Genomic DNA, 25,125 nt, shown 5'->3' on the forward strand with positions numbered 1-25,125 from the left:
TCAACTTGCTATTAGCAGTTATACCTTGGTGATATTTACAGCACTTTAATGTCAGTTACATAGATGTAAATAGAAGCTGCAAGAAGCTGAAGAACCCATGATTTGTTCCCACACAAAAACTAAGGCCTCTTCCTTGGGTGTTCCGGAATGCTTACGTAACTGCAAAAGAAAAAAGAAAAGAAGTTCTTACAGACAGAAAGGTATTTTAAAATGTGTTCTGCCAAAATAATGAGAGTAGCAAAGATTTGTGGTCAAGAAAGCAAATAAACCCATCCAAGGAGGAAGAGCTGATCCCCAGGATATTAGGCAGCAGTTTGGAGATACTGGGAATTAAAACTGCATATTTTGTGTGCCACGAATAAGACTTTCATGTACAGGTTTTCGCGGTTGGAGTAGGAAGATAGAGATCAGCTAGTTGTGGAAACAAACAGTGCCAAGATTTCCAGATACACAGCAAGCCAGTGTTGAATTTCACCATCTCTGCTCTGACAAGGTGGCTGTTACAGTGACAGACCATGAAAAGGAAGGTTTGCATCATACATTTAATGCACATGACTTCCCCCAAGAATCCTGGGAACTGTGGTTGGTTAATGGCTCTGGAAACCGTAGCTTTAAGGAAGGGAAACCATAGTTCCCAGACATGCTTTAAATGTGTGTTGGGTATGCTTTAAATGTATGCTGTGGATTTGCCCCAGAGGTGTGCAAAATGTGTGTCAACATCAGATTTTAGTAGCTGAAAGATGGCTCCCTCCCCTCTCTAAAACTCTCTCTTTAGAACAGAGTGAGTAACAGGTGACCCTCCAGGGGTGAGTAATAGGTGGCCCTCCAGACAGTGTTGGACTACAGCTTCCATAATCCTTGGTCATTGCCTATGATGGCTGGGGTTTATGGAAGTTGGAGTCCAACAGCATCAAGAGGGCCTTGGGGTGGCCATCCCTGCTTTAAGCTAGATCATTCTGTGAGAGAATAAAAAAGAGTTAAGATTTCAACATGTACGCGTTCCTTCTGACCACTTTCTTTTGCCGTAGGCTGCTCTGCTTTATTATTGCATAGGCTTTGTGAGTTTTAAGAGCAAGAAATAAGTCTAGGCAATGGCTTGACTGCCCATCATTTTATTTAGATGAAATAATGCTGTGGGTTAGCATTTTGGTTACCCTGTACCAAGGGGTAGCCAATATGGTGCCATCCGGATATTGTTGGAATACAACTGCCATGATCCTTGACCAATAGATTTTCTGGCTGGGACTGATCAGAGTTGTAGTTCAGCAACTTCTGGAGGCCCCAATGTTGGGCTGGGCGGAAAAGGAGCATGAATGCATGTGTTTTTAATGTTTAATAGCAAACCTAGCTTAGACTAGAAGGAAAACAAAGACTTCATGGTATCATTTGACCCTCTCCAAATATCTTCATTAGATCTGCAGTTCACCTCCAAGTCTTGGCCTCTATCCCCACTTTACCACGCTCTGGAGTTGGCCATTAGCCAAACCTATATTTGCAACCTCCACTGTTGGACACAAGCATAGTTTAATAAGAACAATTGAATTATCCTCAAATCATGTGGTTGCACTGTTTGTTGGTTACCATCTTGTAGTACCCCAGAGGAAGGAAAGAGATTGCTATCAAAGCGAGTTGAATTCCTTTTTAGCCTCAAGCCATTATCTAATTGTGAAATATAATCATCATTATTTTGAGCTCTTTTTATAAACAGCTGGAAATGGGTCTTTATGTTCTCTCTTTCATATCTTTGTATTTTCTCAGTTTCTCATCAGCATGAAAGAAGTCAGCCTAGCTTTTCATCTTTTCCTACAGAGGAGTGCTTTGGAGGATGGGAGTCTGGCCATGTACAAAGGCTTCTGAAGGCTTTGGAGATTTGGGTGTCCATTTAGCTTTAGTCTTAGTGTAATGCCAGCATTTGGAGTTTAGGTAGACACAAAAGATGGGGGTGAATTTGGGGGTTAAGATAGAATTAAGATAAATATCTGGTCTAAGCAAATGTGAGGTGCTGGAGTTTGTTTGGGGTTTTGAATAAATGGCTAGCTTTGCCCAAGGGGATTTGTTGTTTGGACAGGTATTTGACATGCCCGAAGGGATGTGTTTTTTCGTAATTTGGCTAGGTGTGTGACCTTAGGATCTAGATATATATCTGACCTGGCTTGAAAAATAGAAACATTTTGTGACCTAGGTGGAAGCCAAATTGATGGATGGCCTCAGTTAGAATAGAGTCTGGTAATTGTGGGTTTTAGTTAGCCAAATCAGTCATCACTTCTGTTTCAGTGTATCTGAAGAAGTGTGCATGCACACGAAAGCTTATACCCAGAACAAACATAGTTGGTCTCTTAAGCTGCTACTGGACAATTTTTTTAATTTATTTCCAAATCAGTCAGTCGTTTTAGCAGATGAAGCTCAATAATAGGGCTCTCTAATCCAAGTCCAGTTGAACTTTGGCCCAGTTCTGATGCAAACTTTTCCCACAGAAGCCAGCATGTTGCAATCCAACAGAATGTTTTCCATTTCTTTGACATCTCTGAATGAGACAAATGACTGTATTGTGTTTTGCTAGTCACTGCAAATGAATCAAGATGAGCTCCATAGTCTTTTTTATATATTGTTTTTGTTTTATACTTAATCCAGTCCATAGGATGGGGTGGAATAAAAATTCAAAGAAATATATAATGCGTATAAGAGACTTAAAATATTGTTAAACCAAAGTTGCTGGTTTTTTATGGGAATAATCAATTAGATAATGAAGTCAACTAACAGATGGGTGGTTTAGATCTGTTCTGCAATGGAGTCTTGCTTTCAAGAAAAGCCAATGGATATTTACATTTTTCTGATTTCTGTCCACTTACACTTCAGAGGCAGAATCCAGAATTCTCTCTTTTGGCATGTACATCCTTCAAACATTCATAAGCCCATCACTGCATATATACTTCTCAGCTGAGCTAAGCGTGCATTGGCTTCCTTTATCCATTCATTATGCATCATTCTCTCTAGTACACAAGTCATTTTTGTAGCTGTAGAATGAATTTCCTCACAATGACATGCACAGAATTTACTACAGTAGTTCAGCTGCATCTCACTAGATTGATAAAGATATAGAGAGCCCCATGTTCAGAAGGCAATGCTTTTCAGTATGCAGCACAAAATGCTATTGCTGTCCTCTTATTATCTCTCAGAGTATGAATCTCTTGCTATGTCCTATGGAATCTAAGGTCAAACAGACACTGATTCCCAGAACTCTGAACTTCTCACAAAAATTAGACATGGGACTTTTAGCCTATAATCCCTGCCTCAATAATCACAGGATGTAATGCTTCTCATTATTTATATCCTCCCGTTTACGGTGGTTGTTGTATGAAATCACAACCTATTCAGGTCAAAGGGAATTCTCCCCTAAACTGAATATATTCATCTGCGTCCTCCTGATGTCCTTTTTGTTTTAACTGAATGAGAAATTAAATGTTGTTGAGGCTGAACGAAGGAGGTCGTGTTGGAGCATGAGACAAACAGTGATCCAAAACACCAAGCCTGTGCTGGCTACTTCAGAGATTAGTTGTCCGGGAGAACAAGACTGAAGGAAGAAGCCATGATAACTAATTGCAACAAAAGCCTTTAAGAAGAAGAAGCTTCTGGCTTTCCCTGCCAATCTCTGTAAGCCTGCGCCCACCCCCCCAAGTCTCAAGGCGTAGAATTTATTTTTATTTTGCAAATATGTATGTGACTTAGCAGAGCCTCATTTATTGTAGCTAATGCAGTGTACCTAATATAAGTGCAGTGAAGAATGTGCAGAAACACCACTAACATGCGCAGTCACATTAAAACGCTGAGCATAGATGCATAGAATTGTAGAGTTAGAAGGGACCACGACGGTCATCTAGTCCAATCCCCTACCTGTGAACACACAGATAGCATGAACAGGTGAGTTTGCACATTTCCCAGGCAATATGCATTGCTTCCGAGGAATGCTGGAGAATGTGCACAAGTGGGTAATGTCGACAGAGTACTGCATAAACTGGCCAAGTAGTGTCTTCATTCAGTACAGGGGCAATATGCATGTTACATATGAAAGTTACATAGAAGCACTGTCCGTTTATAGGGCAATACACAAACCATTTCACATTCTCCAGCACCCATTGGTAATTAGCTGTATTAACTAGGGGAAGGTGCAAGAACTCCTTTTGGTACTGTTAACTTATGCACATCCATGTGAATGTAAGCAAAGTTGTTTGTACACATTTTGCCTGTCAGATCACATAGACTGAGCGTGCTGGGGCTGCAGGACTGTTTGCTGTTTTTACAACAATTTGACTACTGCTGTGTAGTCAAAAACACGACAGTTGCCTTACATGCACCCTCATATCACACAAGTGTGGAAGCATGCATCTTATCCATAGCCCCTTTTGGTACAAATAGTCCTAATTCATCCTGTGTTTGCACCTCCAGAATACTGCATAGAGGAAGGAGCATTTGAGCACCTTGAGCTCCTTAACACCATTAGAGACTATTACTCCAGTAACTATTATGTAGGACTTAATGCAATGGTCTTTCCCTTTTAAATGGGAGTCCTGGGAACTGGAACTGGGATCTTTTGCATGCAGGTTGTGTGCTATGCCACTAAATTTTGGGCTTGTGAGAGTAGGTGGGTTCTGCTGAGAGTTTATCCCGACCATGGTGCTTTCATAATATTTTAACAGGAGCTCTTGCAAACCTCTATGAGGTCTGTTTCTTTTTGACTTTGCTCTTCCAACTCTTAGAAATCAAAGCCGTGAATGTGGTGGGTTTTCTTACTCATTTTGAACATAGAAATCTGTTATTTGAAAACTCAGTGGAATGAAAGGAAAAGCAGTACTGGTAGAACAAAAATGCAATGGCAGATCTGTGCTCGGATCCTGCCTTCATACATGCATACGTTTTTTAAAAAAGACACAGCCAATCTGAACAATTTCCACATAAAAGAACAAGTTCTAAAAGAAAGGTACAAAAAAAGAGCAGCACACCCAACAAAACCCGGTAAGACCAGGTCTTCCAGGACTCACAGCCAAATTGGTTGTGCTTCCAATATACACCTGGTTAGCCTCTGTGAGAACAGGATGCTGGACTAGATGGGCCATGGGCCTGATCCAGTAGGCTCTTCTTATGTTCAAGGTTTTTTAAAGTGTGTGTGTGTGTGTGTGTAGGGGGGGTGCCATCTGGGCTTCATAAAGGTAAAGGTACCCCTGCCCGTACGGGCCAGTCTTGACAGGCTCTAGGGTTGTGCGCCCATCTCACTCAAAGAGGCCAAGGGCCAGCGCTGTCCGAAGACACTTCCGGGTCACGTGGCCAGCGTGACATCGCTGCTCTGGAGAGCCAGAGCCGCACACGGAAACGCTGTTTACCTTCCCGCTAGTAAGCGGTCCCTATTTATCTACTTGCACCCAGGGGTGCTTTCGAACTGCTAGGTTGGCAGGCGCTGGGACCGAACAGCGGGAGCGCACCCCGCCGCGGGGATTCGAACCGCCGACCTTTCAATCGGCAAGCCCTAGGCACTGAGGCTTTAACCCACAGCGCCACCCGCGTCCCTTATCTGGGCTTCATATCAGGCAACAAAATATCTGATGACTCTTCATTCATAACACCTCATACAACCTCTCCAATTTCCGGATTTTCCATTCTTTACCTATTTTAATCAGTTTTTTTTATTTTTTGTCAGGAACTGAGCAGTGTTTTTGTTTATATTTAAAGCATATTTACATTTTGTTTATATTTAAAGCCGTTCTGTAAATGTGTGCGAAGAAAACAAGCCTTTTATCAGGGAATCTAGCACCACTAATATAGAACAATTAAACTTTCTGCTTAGCGGAGCCTCATTTATAAACCTGTTTACAGGGATTTCCCACCACCCTTGCACACCCATTTTAATTAAAAGGGAAAAAGGTGTTTGTTAATATTTCCAGCTAGAATGAGGTATTGTAGCAGCCATTCTTGAGAGTATCATTTACTTAAGCCACAGATGAAATGCAAACTGCATGTACCAGGTTACCAATTCTATCTGCCATTATCCTGAATTCCTTAAAGATGCCATAAGTTGGCTTTGCCCTGAGGATATATGTGTGGGTTGCTACTTGCCTCAGGTCAAATTTCCCTTAAATGGAAGTCAGGTTTGGCAGCTGTTCATTTGCACTTGCTATTTTTTAAAAAAAAATGCTTGCTCCTTCCGCCTTGCTCTAATTACTAGTCACTCCATGGAACAGGTGACAAATGCCCACAGAAGAATCTTTCCAACCACCGGATGTAAAATCGTTAGGAAAATAATCAACCAGAGTTGCTAAATACCTGGGCACCTCTCCAACGTGTAACTGAAGGCGATTTTAAACCATTTCTGACATCTACTGGAAAGAAATAACAATGCTTTCATGCTGATAAAACGAGCTTTTTCATTTTGAACGCATCTTCAGTTCTTGGGGGATTTTTGGGTGTTCGTTAAGAGGCTTTGGGTTCATTAAAGGACTTTGGTCCATATTCTGGTTCAGTCCATTTCAATTTGCATACTTATAGCACAGTAGAATACTGTACATTGTTCTTTTTTATTTTGTTTTATTTTTTGCCCAAATAGCCTGGGGCCAATGTCTAAAATTAAAATAACCAGAACTTTTCCAAACCACTTATTGAGGTTTCCCTTGAGGTGGTCATGGTATGATGGTTAAGAGCTCAAGTTTCCGGATCAAGTTAGTTGCATATAAGAGCATTTTTGCAAGTCCCATTTCATTCTGAAAGGGGTGGGGAAACAGAATTCTATTGACTTGATCACCATATTCCCCCCCTCCAGCTCACAATAATGCAGTGAGGTTGGCCCTTAGAGCTTCCTGTCCTGTTCTCATAGCTCATTGCCTCTTCCGTCCACCAGTGTTAACAAACAATGGAGTTTCATTTAGCATGAACTGAGTGGAGATTTATCCGAGGAGACTTCTTCTTCTTCCTTTTTTCTTTTTTGCCCCCTGCCCACCAAAAGTGAAAGAATCTTGCAGCTTTGCCAAAAGATAGTATTTCAAAAAATGCCCTCCCCGCTTTTTGTCACCTGCATATAGGATGGAGAATTTTTGGAAGCTGCTTTCACTAAGCCTCTTTCAGTTTGGTGCCACTTAGAACTGTCAGGCCTCCCCCTCCCCACACACACTCCCAGAGTCCCAGGTGCTATGAGGCCCATGCAGAGTTTGTCTAAGGCCTAGGACGACCGGGAGACACAGGGATTGGCACAACTGTGTAAGTCCAGCAGGCCTCTGGTCAGCTTAGCCCTCTGAGGCCTGGGGCAAGTATACTCAGCTGCCCCCCTCCTCCTCTGCACAGGTCTGGGTGCTATAGCTCAGAGACATTCAGTGAATTCCCTGTTGGTAATCCCTCGTTGCTATACACTCACATCACAGACCTCCCAATTTCCAAGCTTTCTGGAGATGGAGGAATTACAGTTTAAGCCAGTTAAGTCTTTAGTTAAGTTTGTTCTTCGTAGGATTGGGATATAATATACAATTGTTAATTATAAGGAGCTATGTTGATTTGAGCACAGGGCTTAAGAGAACCAGATCTGAAAGTTTCGATGTAGTTACTTTTTGTTTGATTAGTACACACCAAACAGCAATATCCAACTGTCACAGCATTTATGTATGAAAGCAATTGGAAACAGTGCTGGGAGGCTTAAAAAAACAACAACAACAAACCAACAGAAGTTAAACCAGCAACAACAAGAGCAGGGTGTTTTGTTATGTAGATGTTTCTTGCCAAGAGCTGGTCTTCAGTTTGGAGCACAACATCCCGAAATGAAATCTCCACTTGTGATAACACCTTGCCTTTTCTTTTGTTAGGTGCAAGTGTAATCTCCATGCCACCGGCTGCAGAGAAGAAAACAAAAAATTGTTATGTGAATGTGAGCACAACACGACAGGCCCAGACTGTGGGAAATGCAAGAAGAACTATCAGGGCCGGCCTTGGAGTGCAGGCTCATATCTTCCCATTCCTAAGGGCACGGCAAATATCTGTGAGTACTTGTGCACAGCAGAACTGCCATGGTAGTGATGATACGTTTTGGCCTCTGGCCTTGTGGGTAAAAAAAATGATCCTAAGAGAGCACATCAGCCAAACTCAAAACATCCTAAAACATTATAGCTTAAAGGAGTAATAGAACTTTAACCAGTCATGTGCGTGTTTATTTGGGAGCAAATGAACATGCCCATTGCCACTGTGTTTGGTGGGTTTATTCCCAGGTAAGTGTGCAAAGGATTAGAAGCTAAACTTTTAAAAAACCCAGCCCTGCCTGGTGTCTTTTTTAAAATAACCTCAAATTTGTGATATCCACTCATATGTAGCTTTTTAATAAATGTAAGTGCCAAATTTCCTTCTCCACATATTTCATACTTGCTATCACATTCAGTGGAATGCCAACATCTCATTCTTTGGGCATTCTTAATGTAGTTTGGTCATTTGAAATTTCTATTGTTCATTTCCTGTTCACATGATAAGAGAACATGATAAGCCTATAACAGAATCACTGTGTAAACAAGTGGTTCCCAATTAGGGGTCCATGGCCCCATCCCTTGCCTCTCCCCAACTAAATTCTTGTCATTTTTGCCCGGTAATATCACAGATTTTATGGTCTTGTGAGATTTTTCAATAAGTTAGCCAAAATCGGTTTTGAAATCACACCGCAATAATGATTTTGACCCAGCAATACACAGCAATGTATTGCTGCTCGTGTGAGGGAGGGCAGGGCAGCCGATTGCAAGGCCCTGCCTTCCCCTCACGCTGATGGAGAACAGAGCAGCTGATCGCCCTCACTTCAAGGCACCAGGCACTACCTTCCCCTGGCGCTGAGGTGGAGCATTTTCCCTCAGTCAGCAGGAAAGCAGCAGCAGCCACAGTAGATGCACATCTTCACTGGCTGCCACTGAAGGCGGCCTGATGCACCCCCATACCTTCCCACTCAAACCATGCAGTGAAGGTGACTCTGCTTCCTCTCCTTCCTTCACCTGCCAGATCTCTGGACTGCTCCTTCCCTCATCCCCACACCTAGTCTGTTTTTTTTAGTATACCTAAAATCCTTTGCTTATTAGGGGCTACCCCACATTTTGTTCAGAAAGTTGCTTTGCAGAGGTAACAACCATGGAGTTATCAAAATTTTCAAAAGTAAGGAGTCCGTGGCTTGGCTTTTTAAAAATAAGGGGACCTCAGTAATAAGCTGATTTGGAACCACTGGTGTAAACTATTACATTTATATCCCACCCTTCCTCAAACATGATCAAGGCAATGTCCGTTGTTTCCCCCACTCATATTATCCTTTGAACAATCCTGTGAGGTAGGTTGGCTGAAATAGTGGCCCAGGGTCCAGTGAGCTTCATGGCTGAGCAGGGATTTGAACCTGGGTGTCTCCAGTTGGAGTCCAACACCCCAACCTCATTGGTAGTCAATGTGGTGCCCTCTACAACTCCCATTGTTCCTGACCGTTGGCCTTTCTTGCTGGGACTGATGGGAGTTGAGCCAAACATCTGCGGTCATATTCAGACTAAACCCATTGAAATGAATGGACCTAAGTTGGATGTTCATTTAAATGGGCCTATTCTGAGCAAAAGGGACACAGGTGACACTGTGGTCTAAACCACTGAGCCTAGGGCTTGCCGATCGGAAGGTTGGTGGTTCAAATCCCTGCGACAGGGTGAGCTCCCATTGCTCGGTCCCAGTTCCTACCAACCTAGCAGTTCAAAAGCATGTCAAAGTGCAAGCAGATAAATAGGTACCGCTCCGGCGGGAAGGTAAACAGCATTTCTGTGCGGTGCTCTGGTTTCGCCAGAAGCGGCTTAGTCATGCTGGCCACATGACCCGGAAAAACTGTCTGTGGACAAACGTTGGCTCCCTCAGTAAAGCAAGATGAGTGCCGCAAACCCAGAGTCATTTGCGACTGGACCTAACTGTCAGGGTTCCTTTACCTTTACCTTTACTCTGAGCCAAAGTTAGTTTGCTAACTGCTCCCTAACTATTACTTCCACTGCCCTACACTAGCTTGCGCAAGTTCATACTTCCATGCAACAGAGGCGTAAAGGTAAAGGGACCCCTGACCATTAGGTCCAGTCCTGGCCAACTCTGGGGTTGCGGCGCTCATCTCGCTTTACTGGCCGAGGGAGCCGGCATACAGCTTCCGGGTCATGTGACCAGCATGACTAAGCCACTTCTGGCGAACCAGAGCAGCGCATGGAAATGCCGTTTACCTTCCCACCGGAGTGGTAACTATTTATCTACTTGCACTTTTATGTGCTTTCGAACTCCTAGGTTGGCAGGAGCAGGGACTGAGCAACGGGAGCTCACCCCGTCGCAGGGATTTGAACCGCTGACCTTCTGATCGGCAAGCCCTAGGCTCTGTGGTTTAGACCACAGCACCACCCGCGTCCCTAACAGAGGCATACAGACCGCCAAATAAAAATGCAGAAACAGTTTCGTCTGTGACATAGATAATATGACATCAAGAATCCTATTCAGCCAAGTGTAACAGGGCATATCTTACAGCTGCTGCCTAACCATGATAAACAACTGCCTGTGAGCTATTCCTTGTCACAAATAGGTCATCACAGAAGACCAGTGGTTTTGCTTGAGTTTGTTTCTATGGTATTACTAGGTGCCGCATCTCTGCTCGCTTTGCTCGCCAACCCCACAATTAATCTCCTAGAGCTTCCCCTTCCTACCCCATGCAACGAACAAGCTCACTTTTCACCTTCCCTGCTCCATTTCTGATGCCACTTTTCTGCAGCCCTGCATTGCACCCATTTTCACCCCCCTGTCCTCACCCTTCCTTTTATGCAGCACCCCCTGCTTGCACACAGCCACCATGGTAGCCTCCTGAATATTCCTCCTCTCTCACATTGCAACCACTAGGCACCTTTTTCACCTTCCCCCCATTATGAAGCAACCATCCTCTCCTATTCTGCAGACACATTCATGCCCCTGCTTTCATCTGCACCCCCATTCCCCCCTGCTCCCTCTTTTCTGCAAGCCTCCCTTTGCACCCTCATTTTCACCTTCACATACACATACACACACGCACGCACACCTCATTCGGCTTGCTTTTCTCAGTTCTCGCTTTTACAAAGACTAGCCTCACTACCATGCACATCATTACACTTTACTGTGTAATTGGATTGTGCCCGGCATTGGATGCTGGGTTAGATTCAAGTGTGGTGTATGGTCTCAAGAGCTCCTCTTTTTTTTATTTACATTCATGGATCGTTGGTATACAGTACATGCCTTATTCTGTTCCCCAAACGGCCATGTAAAACCCACATCCAATGATCGTTACTTGGATCCAGTTATGTTAAGCTTGTACACTGTGCTTTTCATCTACTGTGAGGTCTTCACACAGGAACTTCTTTTTGCATGTGTGGATGGCACCCAGTATTATGGTCTGCTTGCTGGACCAGGATAAATGCTTAACCAAAAGTACTAATATTCAGTTATTTGAAAATGATGAGCATGATACAGCCAAAGTTAAGTACTCTGAAGTCCTAACAGTTTAAATGGGAGAGATTAAAGCTGGTGCTTAATTCTCTCTTTTAAATCAATGGGACTTATAAGTGCTTAGCTTTTGGCTGGATCATTTCATGCACATTCATCCCTCTGACTAATAGTATTGAGAGCAGCACAATACAGACTTCAGATTGGGGACAGGAAGAGGTACAAAAAGAAGAAAGGAACATAAAAAAGCAAGAAATCCATGAAACTGTTCTGCCATGCAGGCAAGCGAGTTATACATTAACTCGGATCCTTGCTAATTTGACTTATGTACCTAAATCCCTCAGAGGGAGAGGGGTGGGAGAAAGGAGCAAGCAGAGAATAAGCCATCAAACCTTTTTGGAGTAGAAGTTATTAGTTGCTTTTTATAAAAAGTCCAGAGTTTTGCCCTGTATAAAAGTAAAAAAAAAAAATCTGGCTTTGGAAATAACCATTCACTGAAAAGTTATTTTGAAGAAACAGGGTTATGTGCCGCAGCTAAATGAAAAGTTAAAGGGAAAAAACAGCAGCAATGTGCCATGTTCCGAATGTTATCTCGCACTTCAAAGCAGCAGCTGTGAGCAATCAAACCTCCAAAATGAATATCACAGGAAGCAGGACCTTATCAAGTTTAATGTGAAAGTAATAGACTAAGTAACAAACCATGAAGTGTGGGCAGGGAGGGCATGAAATTATGATAAAATTCCTACCAGGCAGGGGGGGAGTGAACCTTCAAAAAGAAGAGAAAAACATTTTGTAAGAGCATTAACTTTTAGAAAAACAGACACTTTGGATCACAGAGTTAATACTTTAAAGCTATGTTCACGATACATTTTGAAATTCACAGGATTCCCCCCTCCCTCCTCGCACAGAAAATTCACAGCCTAGAAAAGGCTTCAGAATCACTCAGCTTGAGTGATGCTGCATGGAAAAACACAGTTCCTCAGCATCCAACTCTGCTCTGCCTCTCAGTTGCTCCTTGTAGACAGGAGCATCCTACATCCTTTATGCAGCTGTCCAGGCGTCTCCCTAATGATAGAGTCCCTCTTATACATAGACACTCTCAAGCTCTTGCAATGCAATATATACTTCACAAATCTAAAACAAATACTTAGCATGCAGAGGTATCACTAAAGGGATTTTCAAACATGATCAGAGGCGGAGTTTTCCTGCATCTCTTGTACACCATCAAATTTCTACTAAAGTGGGGTTGTGGGTGAAATCTGGAGTGTTTTCAGAAGATAAGAGCAAGTACCTTCAGACTTTCATCAGTCATGAACGTTGACTACCACACAATAAATCTTAAGGTCCTGGTGTCTGACAGAGCTGTCAAGCTCAGCTAAAATCTGGTACAGTTCTCCTTTGTTTTCTGCCTGTCCCTTTGCTTGAAGCACAATGTGATCTACCCTAGACAAACAAATTGGTAGGGGGGAAGTGGAAGAGGAGTTGATATCCTCAGATTTCTTGAGGTCTTGGATTTTTCACAGTTGGTATATTACTGACATAAAGGGGGACAATGTGTAGTATATTTGTCTCAAAATATGTAGTATGGGCATTTATTAGGCAATGTGACTGGGGGGGGGGGACCCCTCCAGATTGATTGCAATCTCACGTTGCCTCACCTGTGATTTTGTATCATTTCCGGTATCTAACAAGCAAACTTGTACAAATGTAACAAACCAAACTGATTTTAGACACATAGGCTCAGAGAGGGATGGCTTTGCTCCTAATCATGACAATCCATCCAACCTTGAATTTGGCTTTCATTTGTACAAAGGTTACTCTGTCCCTTATGCCAGCCATGCTGCTAAGTATACTTCCCCACAGGTGAGAAAACAGCATTGCCCATAGGTGTAGCGATAAGAAACTTATTCTGCATTGCAGATAATCTCACAGGAACCCAGGGTTTCAATAATAGAGTGTTATTTGCCTATGGGAAGCCTTTCATATTGTAACATTATTGCAGAAACTTTTACTTGGGTTTCTTTTGTTTGTTTCTCTGCTTTTGCAACACTGTTTGGGTTTACTTGCTGCCTTGATTGTATGGTGTGATTTATTATTTTGGCACTGGAAACTGGCAATGCAAACTGGCTATTTTAATAATATAATTAACAGTTCTTAATGCATGGTATATAATTTTGAGACATTTAGCTGCCTCGGAAAACCATTCAGCTATTTGTTTGTGTATTTTTCTTTGCAACTCATTATAAATATATTCTACCAGCTAAAGCATCAGTGTTCCTGATGCAAACCAGTTTTCTTTGGGACTTTTTTATCCAACAACTCTCATCGCACAAAGAGCTGGATGCATGTAAAATATCTTCTTCCCCTCCGCCTCCTCCTGCAAAGCATGTTTGCATGTTACAGTGCAGTACAGTGGTACCTTGGGTTACATATGCTTCAGATTACAGACTCCGCTAACCCAGAAATAGTGCTTCACGTTAGGAACTTTGCTTCAGGATAAGAACAGAAATTGTGCTTCAGTGGCACAGCAGCAGCAGGAGGCCCCATTAGATAAAGTGGTGCTTCAAGTTAAGAACAGTTCAGGTTAAGAACGGACCTCCGGAACGAATTAAGTACTTAACCCAAGGTACCACTGTATATTGGTTGTGGGTGTTGGAATGGAAGGAATCACTTGATGCAAATAACTGTTATGATCAGGCAAATGTTTCCAATCTCAATGAAAAATGGCCACTTGGAGGAAACTTTCAGCCAATCGCATTGGGCTCTTCCACGCTTCCACTTGTCCGAAGCCTAAAAAGCATGGGACCGAGAGGTTTTTCCACTTGCCCCATGCTTTCCAGGTATGGGTCCACTTGCCCCACTGCATTCCCCAGGAAAACCTGTTCTTTACTGCTGAACTGGAGCACAGAAAAGCTTTCCCCACCCTTTAGCCTCTCTGTTTCTGCAGCTCCTGGGCCCTTGTTCTTTCCTCTCCTCTTTAGTATTGCTATTTCTGGCCCCTCACATCCCCTAGTCCCTGTTTCTGCCTCCTCGCACCCTGGTTCTCTCATTCCCCACACACTAACCCAGTGGTTTCCAAACTTTTTTCCCCCTCTGGGCCACTCTTGCATAATGAAAAGTTGGCTCACGCCACACCAATTTTTTTCCCTTGCTAAGAACTACGTTGGAAAACAAAAAGAAACAACAACTAGCGGTGCTTGATTTGTAACATAGAATGCAACAGCTTCATAATATGATCGTGGGACATCCAGAAATATAAAGCAATGCAGTTAAATAAGAACATGCATCATTCCCAAGATATAACTATAAACAACAACTAGGTTTGTCCTCAGTATCGCTTGATGCTTTTTCTGTCATTTTGAAAATATATCTAGCCATGCTCTGCAAATTAATATACAGTGGTACCTCGGAAGTTGAATGGAATCCATTCTGGAAGTCTGTTCGACTTCCAAAGCGTTTGGAAACCAAGGGTGTTCCGGTTCCAAAGAACATTTGCAAAGCGGAACACTCACTTCCGGGTTTGCGGCGACTGGGAGCCAAAAAATTTCACTCGCAAGGGATCCAGGGTATGACTGTAGATGGATGGATGGGTGGGTGGGTGGATAGAGATAGGTAGATAGATGATAGATAGATAGATTGATAGACAGATAGATGATATAGATGATAGTTATAGAATGTTATACTACACCAAAATGTTTAAATGTTTCTTTGTCCTTGAATCTTCCCAACACACTTGCTATCCTCTCCAGTGTAGTGCAGCACACCCTTTGACAACCGCTGCTCTAACCTCAATATTTCTTCAACATCACAGCCCCTAGTCTCACTCTTCCCTCTCCATCCCTTAACATCTATCCTACTCTCCCATCACATCCCCTGCCCTTTCTCCTTCCCCACTACCTTAAGTGTGTGTGTGTGTGTGTGTGTGTGTGTGTGAAATGTGTCTGTGCCTCTGTTTAAAGTGAACCCCTGTCAATTTTTAACCCTGGCTTTGCCTACCTGCTCTGTCCTCTGCCTCTGCCCTGTCTTCCACCTGCACCAGCCTAGTAGTCAGCAGCCACCACTGAGGACAAGCCACCCTTCATAATACAATACTGAGGAGTTTGCTGTTGCCATTACCAAATTGTGAAACAGGAAAGCCAAATAGCTGTGATACAGATAATGAAGGTTAATGAGAGGAACGTATGCTCTGTTTGCAATTTCCAGTGATTTCTCACACGTTGGACATAAATAACATTCCCAAACGCCCACAAGTTCTGGCATGTATTAACCACTGTGGAGCCTCCTACATAGCACCTGAACCTCATTGAGAATAAGGTCATTTTGAAAAATGCTCGATTGCATGAGATCATTAGCTGGCTGTTTTCCTAGCATGATATTGTCTGCAAGTGCAAAGAAATTAGAGGCGGGATGACTAACTGACTTCAAATGATATTTTTATTTGATTTTTTAAAAAAAATCCTGTTGCTTTCTAAAGCCAGCAAGTGAAATATTTATAAACTACAAGATACTTGAGCATTTTGCAAGCAGTTACAAAGAATTGTTTCCTTTCTTAGAGTAACAGCCTTACCTCTGAGCAGAAAAATGCTCATCTACATATTCAGTAGCTCTATTCAAAATCCAGAATTCAAAGGTATTAATGGACAACTCCCCAACTTTAACTGAACTTGAGAGTAGTACAAAGATCATTATGAGCTACCATGGTGCCAAAAATACGGTATATGTTCTCTCTCACACGCACGCATGTATATACACAATGTGGTTTAACTCTAGTAGGTTCAAAGCAAAGACAAAAGGTAACTATAATACAGTAAACAATTATCAACAGATGGCCAAAGAAATCCATACTGCAACAATGGCAATATTTGTTGTATTACCTACATAAACATGAAATACAATTTTTGCCTGAAAGCAAGACAAATATGTTTATTTGCTTGGTTGCTTGCAAATGGCTTATATTTAATTTAATGTAATGTAATAGCTGCACAGAAACCCAGAATCTTCAGAAACAATTATTTCTTTGTTAACTGTTCCACTTTGCCCTTACACATGGAAGATTTGGATGAACTTAACAAGTGGTGGAGGCACAGTTAAACACTTTTTAAAGTTCAGAAACATGTGCTTCATTCACCCATAGAATTCAATGGGACTGTGAAATGTTTGCCTTTGGCCAGAACTTGCCCTTGGTGGTGCTGTTATAACAATGAAGTCTACTGATGCAGTAATAGAAAATATACATCAATATATCTGCATCCCTAACCAAAATTCTCTCTTTTCTTTCAGGTATGCCCAGTATTTCCAGCATTGGTAGTAAGTAATACAGAACAGACTTAGGCCAGCTTTGCTTGTTGTTCAGCCTCTGAAAATCTATTTTTCCAACATCTATTTCTGTTCTCCCTGAAACCTGCAGTTGTGGTAACTGGAGAAATATTACTAATACTCCTGCTGCATTTGCACATCATAGATATTTATGTTCAGAGGAACACACCTCATAACGCAACAGCCAATGCAGATTGTGATCACTAAACAGACATTTTTTGCAAATTAAGGGATTTCAAATGATACACATCTAATATTTTTCAAGTTTGAAAGTGAATGAAAGCAGAATCCTTTATTATTTCTTTCAAACAAGCACAGCAGAGGAAACCAACTACTATTCAAACTGCCAGGACTGTATTTGCAGATCCTTCACTATAGCCAGTCCAGATTACATTGAATATTTTATTGTAATTGTTCCTAATTAGGTTCAAATCTGCAAACCACCCTGTTAATTTTTCTTTGAAGGGTGGCATAGATATCTGATAAGGCAATACTATCATTTTCCAGGACTGGAGGATAAGCAAAATGGACATGATTTTCCTCCTGGGTGACCATACACTTGATCATCCAGCTACATCATGGTTTTGCTTAGCGTTACATGCAGATGAGGCCAATAACTCCTGCTAGAGAAGATTTATAGAATGCCCTTCTCTAGACAATAAATAAAAGATGAAAACTGAAGGCATCTTGACCCTGAAATAAGTATTTCTATTCAACACCTTTTCTACATGTATAACTTATCTCACTTTTACCCTAGGTCAGATACTCAAGGTTTTACTTAAGAAATCTGGCATGATCTCACTGTAAATAAATTTGGAACTTTATGCTAAAGAATCCCAAGTGCTGATAAAGTCTACTCAGTCACTGAATGTCTTATACAGTAAAGTAGTGACATGGGAAACGCAGCATATGCACTTTGGGAACAATCCTTTTTAATGCAAGTGCAGTGCTTATAGGCAGCATAATCCCCATGAACTCCATAGGGTTAAAAAGTAATTCCCATAGGGCTAAATAGAGCCCCATTTTCACTCTCTCTATCTTGGCTTAAGTAGAGGCAGTGCTGGAGAGCATTATGGGGAAAGAGGAGTCTGTGCTCACTTCCTAAATCCTCCCTTCTCACTCTGTATGTTATGCAAATTAGAAACTAGCAAAGAATGTGAAAAGTGTGCACAGGCCTTCTATTCTCCATGATGCTGTGATGCATGTGATCTACCTTACACCAAAGTAGGAAAGAGAGAAACAGGCCTTGGTAGATCTCTGCAGCCATGCTAGGAAGAATCGTATTATTTCTTTTCAGCACAAGCTTTAAACAAGTTAGTCAGATCAAGCTACTCTCAATTTTAAATGCCACTGACTTCAACAGGAGAGTTAAGCACATGCTTTAAACGAATGGGATTTAAATCCACGTTGGCTGGATTGTGTCCAGATTTTGTGCTATGCAGGACCCTTATGCATTTCTTAACTACCGACAGAAGATTTGCAATACCTGACATCCGGCTGAAAAACAGTGAGCTGATAATTTATCAGCCGCATTTCTTCTTCTAAATTGAGAGGCCTGACCATGCATTTATAAGTCACCTCAGTTTTCTTCAGCTCATAAATAGGCTTAGGGCTGATTTGTTAAGCACCACATAGCATGCTAAATGCATTCAAAACTAGCCTTGTCATGAATGCATGTGGTGCTCTTTGTCCGTTTTTGCACTGGCTTAAATGTTAAAGTAGCCATTTCCCTTGCAATGAAATTAGTGTTAACATTATGCAGGAGAAAAGTGCTATGTATTTTTCTTGCCCTAGTATCCTCCTCAGCATAGTTCTGACTGCAAATGCACAGTGGTTTGAAGCCCTGACAATGAATCTGGCTGTGTTATTTAATGCAAAGAAAAGTGGGGAGGAGCCTAAAGGAAGCCAGGGGAGAAATCTTATGGTTCGTAGCCAAACAAAAATCCATTGCCATAGCTAACAGAAATGGATAAATGGTAAAAATAGTTCTTGTGCTACAGACTGTTGGTATTGTCTTGCATGCACTCGTGTGGTTGTGACATTCACTTTACACTCCCATATAGCTTTCTTCACTGCATTCGCCATCTCTGAGCATCAGCAGATGTTGGCCTTGGACTCTTAATTGGGAAACTCATATAGACTTGGATTAATCCAAGATGAACTGAAAGGATGCATTGCTGACCTCTTTGAATTTTGACACTTTTAGCAGTGGTGTAGTTAGTATCAATTGCCTTTGCTAAAAAGGGAATTGTTTCAGTTGTGCTAACCTTTCAGAGCCCGCCCAAGTCACAGGCCTACCAAAAATAATCAGTACTCATGTTATCTGTTAGTCCCTACAAAGGGTGGGGTGGGGTGGGCAATCAACCTTGCCTGCTCTCCTGGAGGTACTTCCTGCTTTGTACAGGTGGTCAGGTGACTATTGACAAATATGGCTTCTTCAAAATTGTTGCATAGCCTTAGTTCACAAATAATCCCTTTTAGATACCCTTAAGAGGAAATATGGAATAGGTTTCACTTCAACAAGTGTTCTTTCAAATATGAACACTTTTTGATGCATAAAATATCATTCATAAATAATAGAGGGTTGCATCCAAGTTATACTTAGAGGAGACACAGTGAAATTGATGCACCTACATTAGACATGCCTATTAATTTCAGTGGGTGTGCTCTGAGTAGGACTAACAGTGGATACAACCCAGTGTTTTCCCCATTCTGATCTACTGAGATTCACTGGACTGCAAATTGTGTGTGTTCACACACACATGCCAAACAAGATTAATAACATCAGGCTGCTTTAATGGATTCTGTGTGATTTCTTCTTTTGTCTATGCTAATGCAATATTTGTGTTCATTCCAGGAGGTTTTTCCTCTCTCAGCTGGGAATAGATTATTCTCAGGTAGTGCATTTAATATCGCTTGCTAGAAAACACTGAACTGCGTATATTGGCTTCTGTATGCCTGGAGCTTTTGCTCAGTTTAGTGGAGAGAGGGGAAAAATGAACACAAAACATCCAGCATACAAAGAAAATCCATTGCAACAGATGTTCATGTATCATCCATAAGACTAAGATGATCAAAAGCATGCCCAAGGAAGAATAAAATATGTATATATTGGTGCGTAACATATATGTATAATTCTGTATTCACTTTGATCTCAAAGGATCTTGTATTAAAGCAGCACATCATTAATGTTTAAGTGCAATGCAAAGAGTGGTTGTTAAGTAAACACATCCTTTCTGATCATCTACACAAAAAATTAAATCAGAGCTTTCCCCATTAAGGTCATTTGTACCTGCTGTTGTCTATCAATTGAATAAGAGGTTCTTTGATCATTTCCAGCACATTTGATTCCAATGCTGATCTTTTCAGCACTGGCTTGCGGGTGGGGTGGGGGGATAGCTGATAGTGAGAAGGTTAGCAATTAATGAGTCCCAAAACCAATTTCAGAATACTGTAAAGCTTTTATGATCAGTTATGCCTACAGAGCACCTTACTTTGACCATCGTTAAATAATCATGGTATAGACGAACCTGTCAAAAATACTTTTGAGGCTGAACACTGAAGATTAAAGTCCATTCCTTCATGCCTTTTACACATTTTCTGCACTCAACCAGCAATTCAGTGGTGTTCTATGCATTATGTAGATGAGGTTGAAACTGCACTGCATCACTTCAGACAGTAGCCATACTTTTCACATGTCCCATGTAACTACACCGGAGCATGTCAAAAACTAGGACATCAGAGAAAGAACTGTGCTGAAACTGTTCTTCCAGTGCACTGGTTTACTACATACAGTGAGTATATTTCATGTAAAAAAAAATTGTGGGTTTTTTTAAGTGACAGTACTATTTAACAAGTGAAGTACCACAGTCCATAATTCTCTCTCAATCATATACCACCCTATTAGCTTATTCTCTGTAAAGTGTAGATTGGGATATACTCCACCACTTATGAACCCTTCTCTATTACAAAATGTGACAAAGTGGAACCCACCACCGCACCTTGCTGTGTGCACGCTGCCTGTTTGGCCAAGATTTTTCTCTGGTTCCCTGCCTTCTTCCATCTCAATGTCGTCACTGCCTGTCACATCTATGTGGCCACACTCGTCGTCGTAGAGGAAAGCCATCACCCCTGAACCACCACCCCTCCTGGAATTTCAAAGCCCTGATTTGAACTAGTTGTTTGTTAGCAAACTACTGCATCTAATCTGTATTCCGCAGTACACCATGACACTAATTATGCTAAGTAGTTTGTTAGAAAGTGCACAATTACGCAGAAAATAGGATTGACATGATGCACAGATAGTTTTGTGGGGGTGATTACCACCTCCGAAGCTATCGCTGACAGAGAAGTCAGAGTTTAGAAACAAACAATGTACTGAAGTAGCAAATGCAATCAAAGTCAGCAGACATTAAATCTGATGTTTGCAGTCGTGTCATTTTCCCTCCAATTACCTCTTTCAGAAACACAGTAGGGCCCTCTCCTTTGGAACAAACTGCAGACCACCAAGAATAATGTTCCACACTTCTCCAGACAATAGGGCATTCCAATGCATGTTTTTTATGTCCAGTTTCCTTGTGACCACAGGATACTGGAGATTGTAGAATACTCGTAGTAGTGTGTTTAAGTACATATATATTGTTACATGCTAGCCTAATTTCCAAGCAATGTGAGATTCCAGAGGTTAATGTGCTTACTCAGGGTCAGTGTTTTCTCTTGAAAATTAGGAAACTGTGGTGTCTTTAGGCTTATTTATACATATATACAACCCAAGGCTACGAAGGAGGGGTTAACAGCATTCACACCCCAAGAGGTTCTAACTTCTCCCATAGCCACAGCAGCCTTGGTTTTAAGGACGCCTCAACCATTGTTCTCAAATGTTGCTCTCTGACACACTCTCTAGCCTACTACTTACAATATCTGTTGCATAACTCCGATCTCCAATTCTAAGAACCTGCTCACTGAACTGACTGGAGAACTGGGCCAAAATTAACAAAATGAATTTCAGTAGGGACAAATGTAAGGTTCTACAGTTAGGCAGGAAGAACCAGCTGTGCGAATATAAGACGGGGGGTGAGGCACCTGGCTTGCCTGTAGTACATGTGAAAAGGATCTAGGGGGTCTTAGTAAACCACAAGCTTCACATGAGTCAGCAATGTGACGCAGAAGGGAAAAAAGAAGCTAATGCTATTCTAGGCTGCATCAATAGAAGTGTAGTGTCCCAATCAAGGGAAGTAATATTCTATTCTGTGTCCAGTTCTGGGTGCCACAATTTAAGAAGAATGTTGACAAGCTGGAATGTGTGCAGAGGAAGACAGCCAAGATGATCAAGGGTCTGGAAACCAAGCCTTATGAGGAACGGTTGAGGGAGTTCCACTATGTTGAACTTGGAAAAGAGGAGAATGAAAGGAGATACGATAGCCATCTTCAAATATCTAAGGGCTGTCACATGGAAGATGGAGAAAGCTTAATTTCTTCTGCTCTGGAGGATAGAACTCAATCCAATAGATTCAAGTTTTAAGAAATGAGATTCTGACTAAACATCAGGAAGAACTTTCTGACAATGCTATGTATTCTAGTACATAGTGTCAAAAACTCATAGCTTGGGGGTAATGAGTGATTAGAATGACAAATTATCAAGGGCAAATCTCATTTGCAAATGAGTAGGCACACGCTCTCCTTCAACTGAGAATCTCAGAATTGTGGAGTTCAAAGGGGCCCCAAGGGCCATCTAGTCCAACCCCCTGTAATGCAGGAATCTCAATTTGATCATACATGGCAGATGGTAATCCAACCTCTGCTTTAAAACCTCCAAGGAAGGAGAGCCCACCACCTCTCATGGGAGTCTGTTCCACTGTCGACCAACTCTTATTCTAGTACATAGCTCAAATACACACATGGGTCTAGCCACCAGTTTTAACACCAAATTGTAATTATATTCTAACACCGATTAGACCCAGGAATTTAGGGTGTCTAGCACACACACAATAACAATATACAGATTGAATAGCAAGAATGCAGGCAGCACTGCTAACCACAATCCAGGACCAATAGAGCAACCCAAAAGCTGTAGGACGCCACTACAATTTTTCTAATCAAGCTTGAAAATCAAATGTATATGAAAGAAAGAGAAAGAAAAATCTACTTCCTTCTGGGCCTCCCCTTCCCCTCATTAACATCTGTGCAAACCATCTGAAGCTGCAAAATGGAACTGGAGATGAGACAGAGGAATCACCTTCCCAAATACTCATGGAAAGAGTACAAGACATGGACACGACACACATATCTTACAACCTATTGGCTGTAAGACAGATGGTGCAGACTTAGGATAAAATTTTAAACACAGTTGAAGGTCCAAGTAAGACCCATGAACAGGATCTCCCTCTTAAAATAACAGCAATAACAGTCAATGTAGTAATAGCAGTAGCTATAGGCAGACAAATCAGTTCCTGGCTGCTGGCCTCAGGAAGGGAGGATTCAGTCATTTATGCCACACTATTTTCCTTGATTAAATTTCTCCTACACTACATAGGAGAAGGGGAGAAATTTGGTTCACATTTTAATGTGAGCAATCTAGTTTACACTTTCCCAAGTATTAAGTGACTCTTTCTTCAAGTGGCATTCCGTTCTCCATCCAAAAATTGTGATACAAAAATACATATCTTAGGCAAAATGACATACACGTCTATATTATATCAGGAGAAACTGCTTGCGAAAATGTATAAATTAGGCAAAATTGTGTTAAAATGTGTTTAGTAGGAGAAGGGATGCAAAAATGCAGATAAATTCCAGTGCATACTTTTCCCCCTGTTATTTTGCAAATAAGGAAAGGGGATGAACCAAATTTAAGGTTGGGAAAATGAGAAAGTGAAATTGATGTATTAATTGACATATCTACTTTGGTCATAATATATAGTATTTGTACAAGAAATATGATGATGCTGTTGTTTTGGAAAAACTAACTGATGATTGTCCTTTTCAGAAAATATTGCTTATGGCAATAGTTTGAGTAAGGCTTAAGAGTAGACAGTTGTACCAAAAGGTGTCCTTGCTTAGACTTGCTCCAAAAAATGGATAGACGCTTATGACCATCCAAAGTGAAGCATGAAGTTTGTACTCTAACATCTGCCAAACATTCTAAAACCATGTTAGGAAGCATATCAGAGTCAATTCTCAAAACCAGCTTACTACTGCTTCATGTTTTCCACTTGAAAAAGAACAACTATCCTTTTACTGCATGAGTGGCTGTGGATCAGCAATCACTAAGTGTTGTTTTGTACAGTGAAAGGCAGTTGTCTTTAGAAAGCTGGCAATGTGGTAAACCAACCAATAGCAAAGTCCCTCTGCCACAGGGAATTATGGGGGGGGGGGTCTGGGGGTATTGTGGTAACAGAAGGTGCAGTGTTTGGCCAGGGTGCTATAAAGGACCCATCCCAACACATACACCACCACCACAACAACACACACAAACACACAAGGGCAGGGACACACAACTGTTTTCCAATTAGTCCTCAAGATATCAAACCTAATATACTTTGCAGGCCATGTTGACATTTGTCATTGTACTACTATATTAATAGACTCCACATTGGGGTGAAGGACAGGATATAAATACTTTTCATAAACAATGAAATAGATAAATTAATATTGTATGTAAGGCTGGCACCAATTCTGAAGAACCCTGCCGCCCACTCAGCAAAGTGCTCTCCAAGAACCACGTCCAACACTAGAGGCTGAAGGATTTAAAAACAAACAAACAGTCCAGTCTTATGCATATTTATTTAGAAGTAACTGCCACTAAGTTGAGTGGGAGATAGGCCCATTTATGGAGTCGGATCCAATATGTATAATAGGAGTTAGCAACGTGGTTGCTGCCGCCGCCACTGTGGTTTATCCCGCACCACTGGAGGTTCATGTAAAGTTTCCCTCAATTAAAGCTGCAAACATAACATACATTTAAAGCACTTCCCCCAAGAGAATCCTGGGAACTGTCCTTCACAGAGCTACAACTGCTTGCACCTTTCAGAGACTACAGTTCCTGGGATTCTTGGGGTGGTGGTCACCACCCCACACAAGTGATCCATTGTGGCCAAGAGTCATTGTGTGGCATGGATGTCACTGAAGCCATGGGTTAAGGGCTCAATCCTATGTACGCTTACCTAAGAGTAAGTCCCATTGAATTCAGGTAGAGTTACATCTAAGTAAATAGACACAGAATTACACTGAAGGGCATCTAACTCCTAAGTAAGCATAAATGTCTTAGGCCAGGATTCAACTAAGTTGTTGCATAAGTGGAACGAAGTCCGCTCATACAACTTTCCCTGTTCTCCTCCCTCTGTACCT

At 41.7% G+C, this 25,125-nt stretch overlaps 1 protein-coding gene across 11 annotated transcripts in view; it reads left to right on the forward strand.

Annotated features, from left to right (window-relative positions):
• Nucleotides 1-25,125, forward strand: part of NTNG1 (netrin G1) — a 203,985-nt gene that overhangs the window by 123,208 nt on the left and 55,652 nt on the right. For all 11 annotated transcript variants that reach the window (XM_083445199.1, XM_083445196.1, XM_083445201.1 and 8 more), the window contains exons 4-5: nt 7,836-8,008; nt 16,747-16,773. In XM_083445199.1, the coding sequence (XP_083301325.1) occupies nt 7,836-8,008; nt 16,747-16,773 (200 nt within the window). The remainder of the gene's footprint in view (nt 1-7,835; nt 8,009-16,746; nt 16,774-25,125) is intronic.

The sequence above is a fragment of the Podarcis tiliguerta genome (genome assembly GCF_965153285.1).
Source record: "Podarcis tiliguerta genome assembly, chromosome: 6".
NCBI classification, from domain to species: Eukaryota; Metazoa; Chordata; class Lepidosauria; order Squamata; family Lacertidae; genus Podarcis; species Podarcis tiliguerta.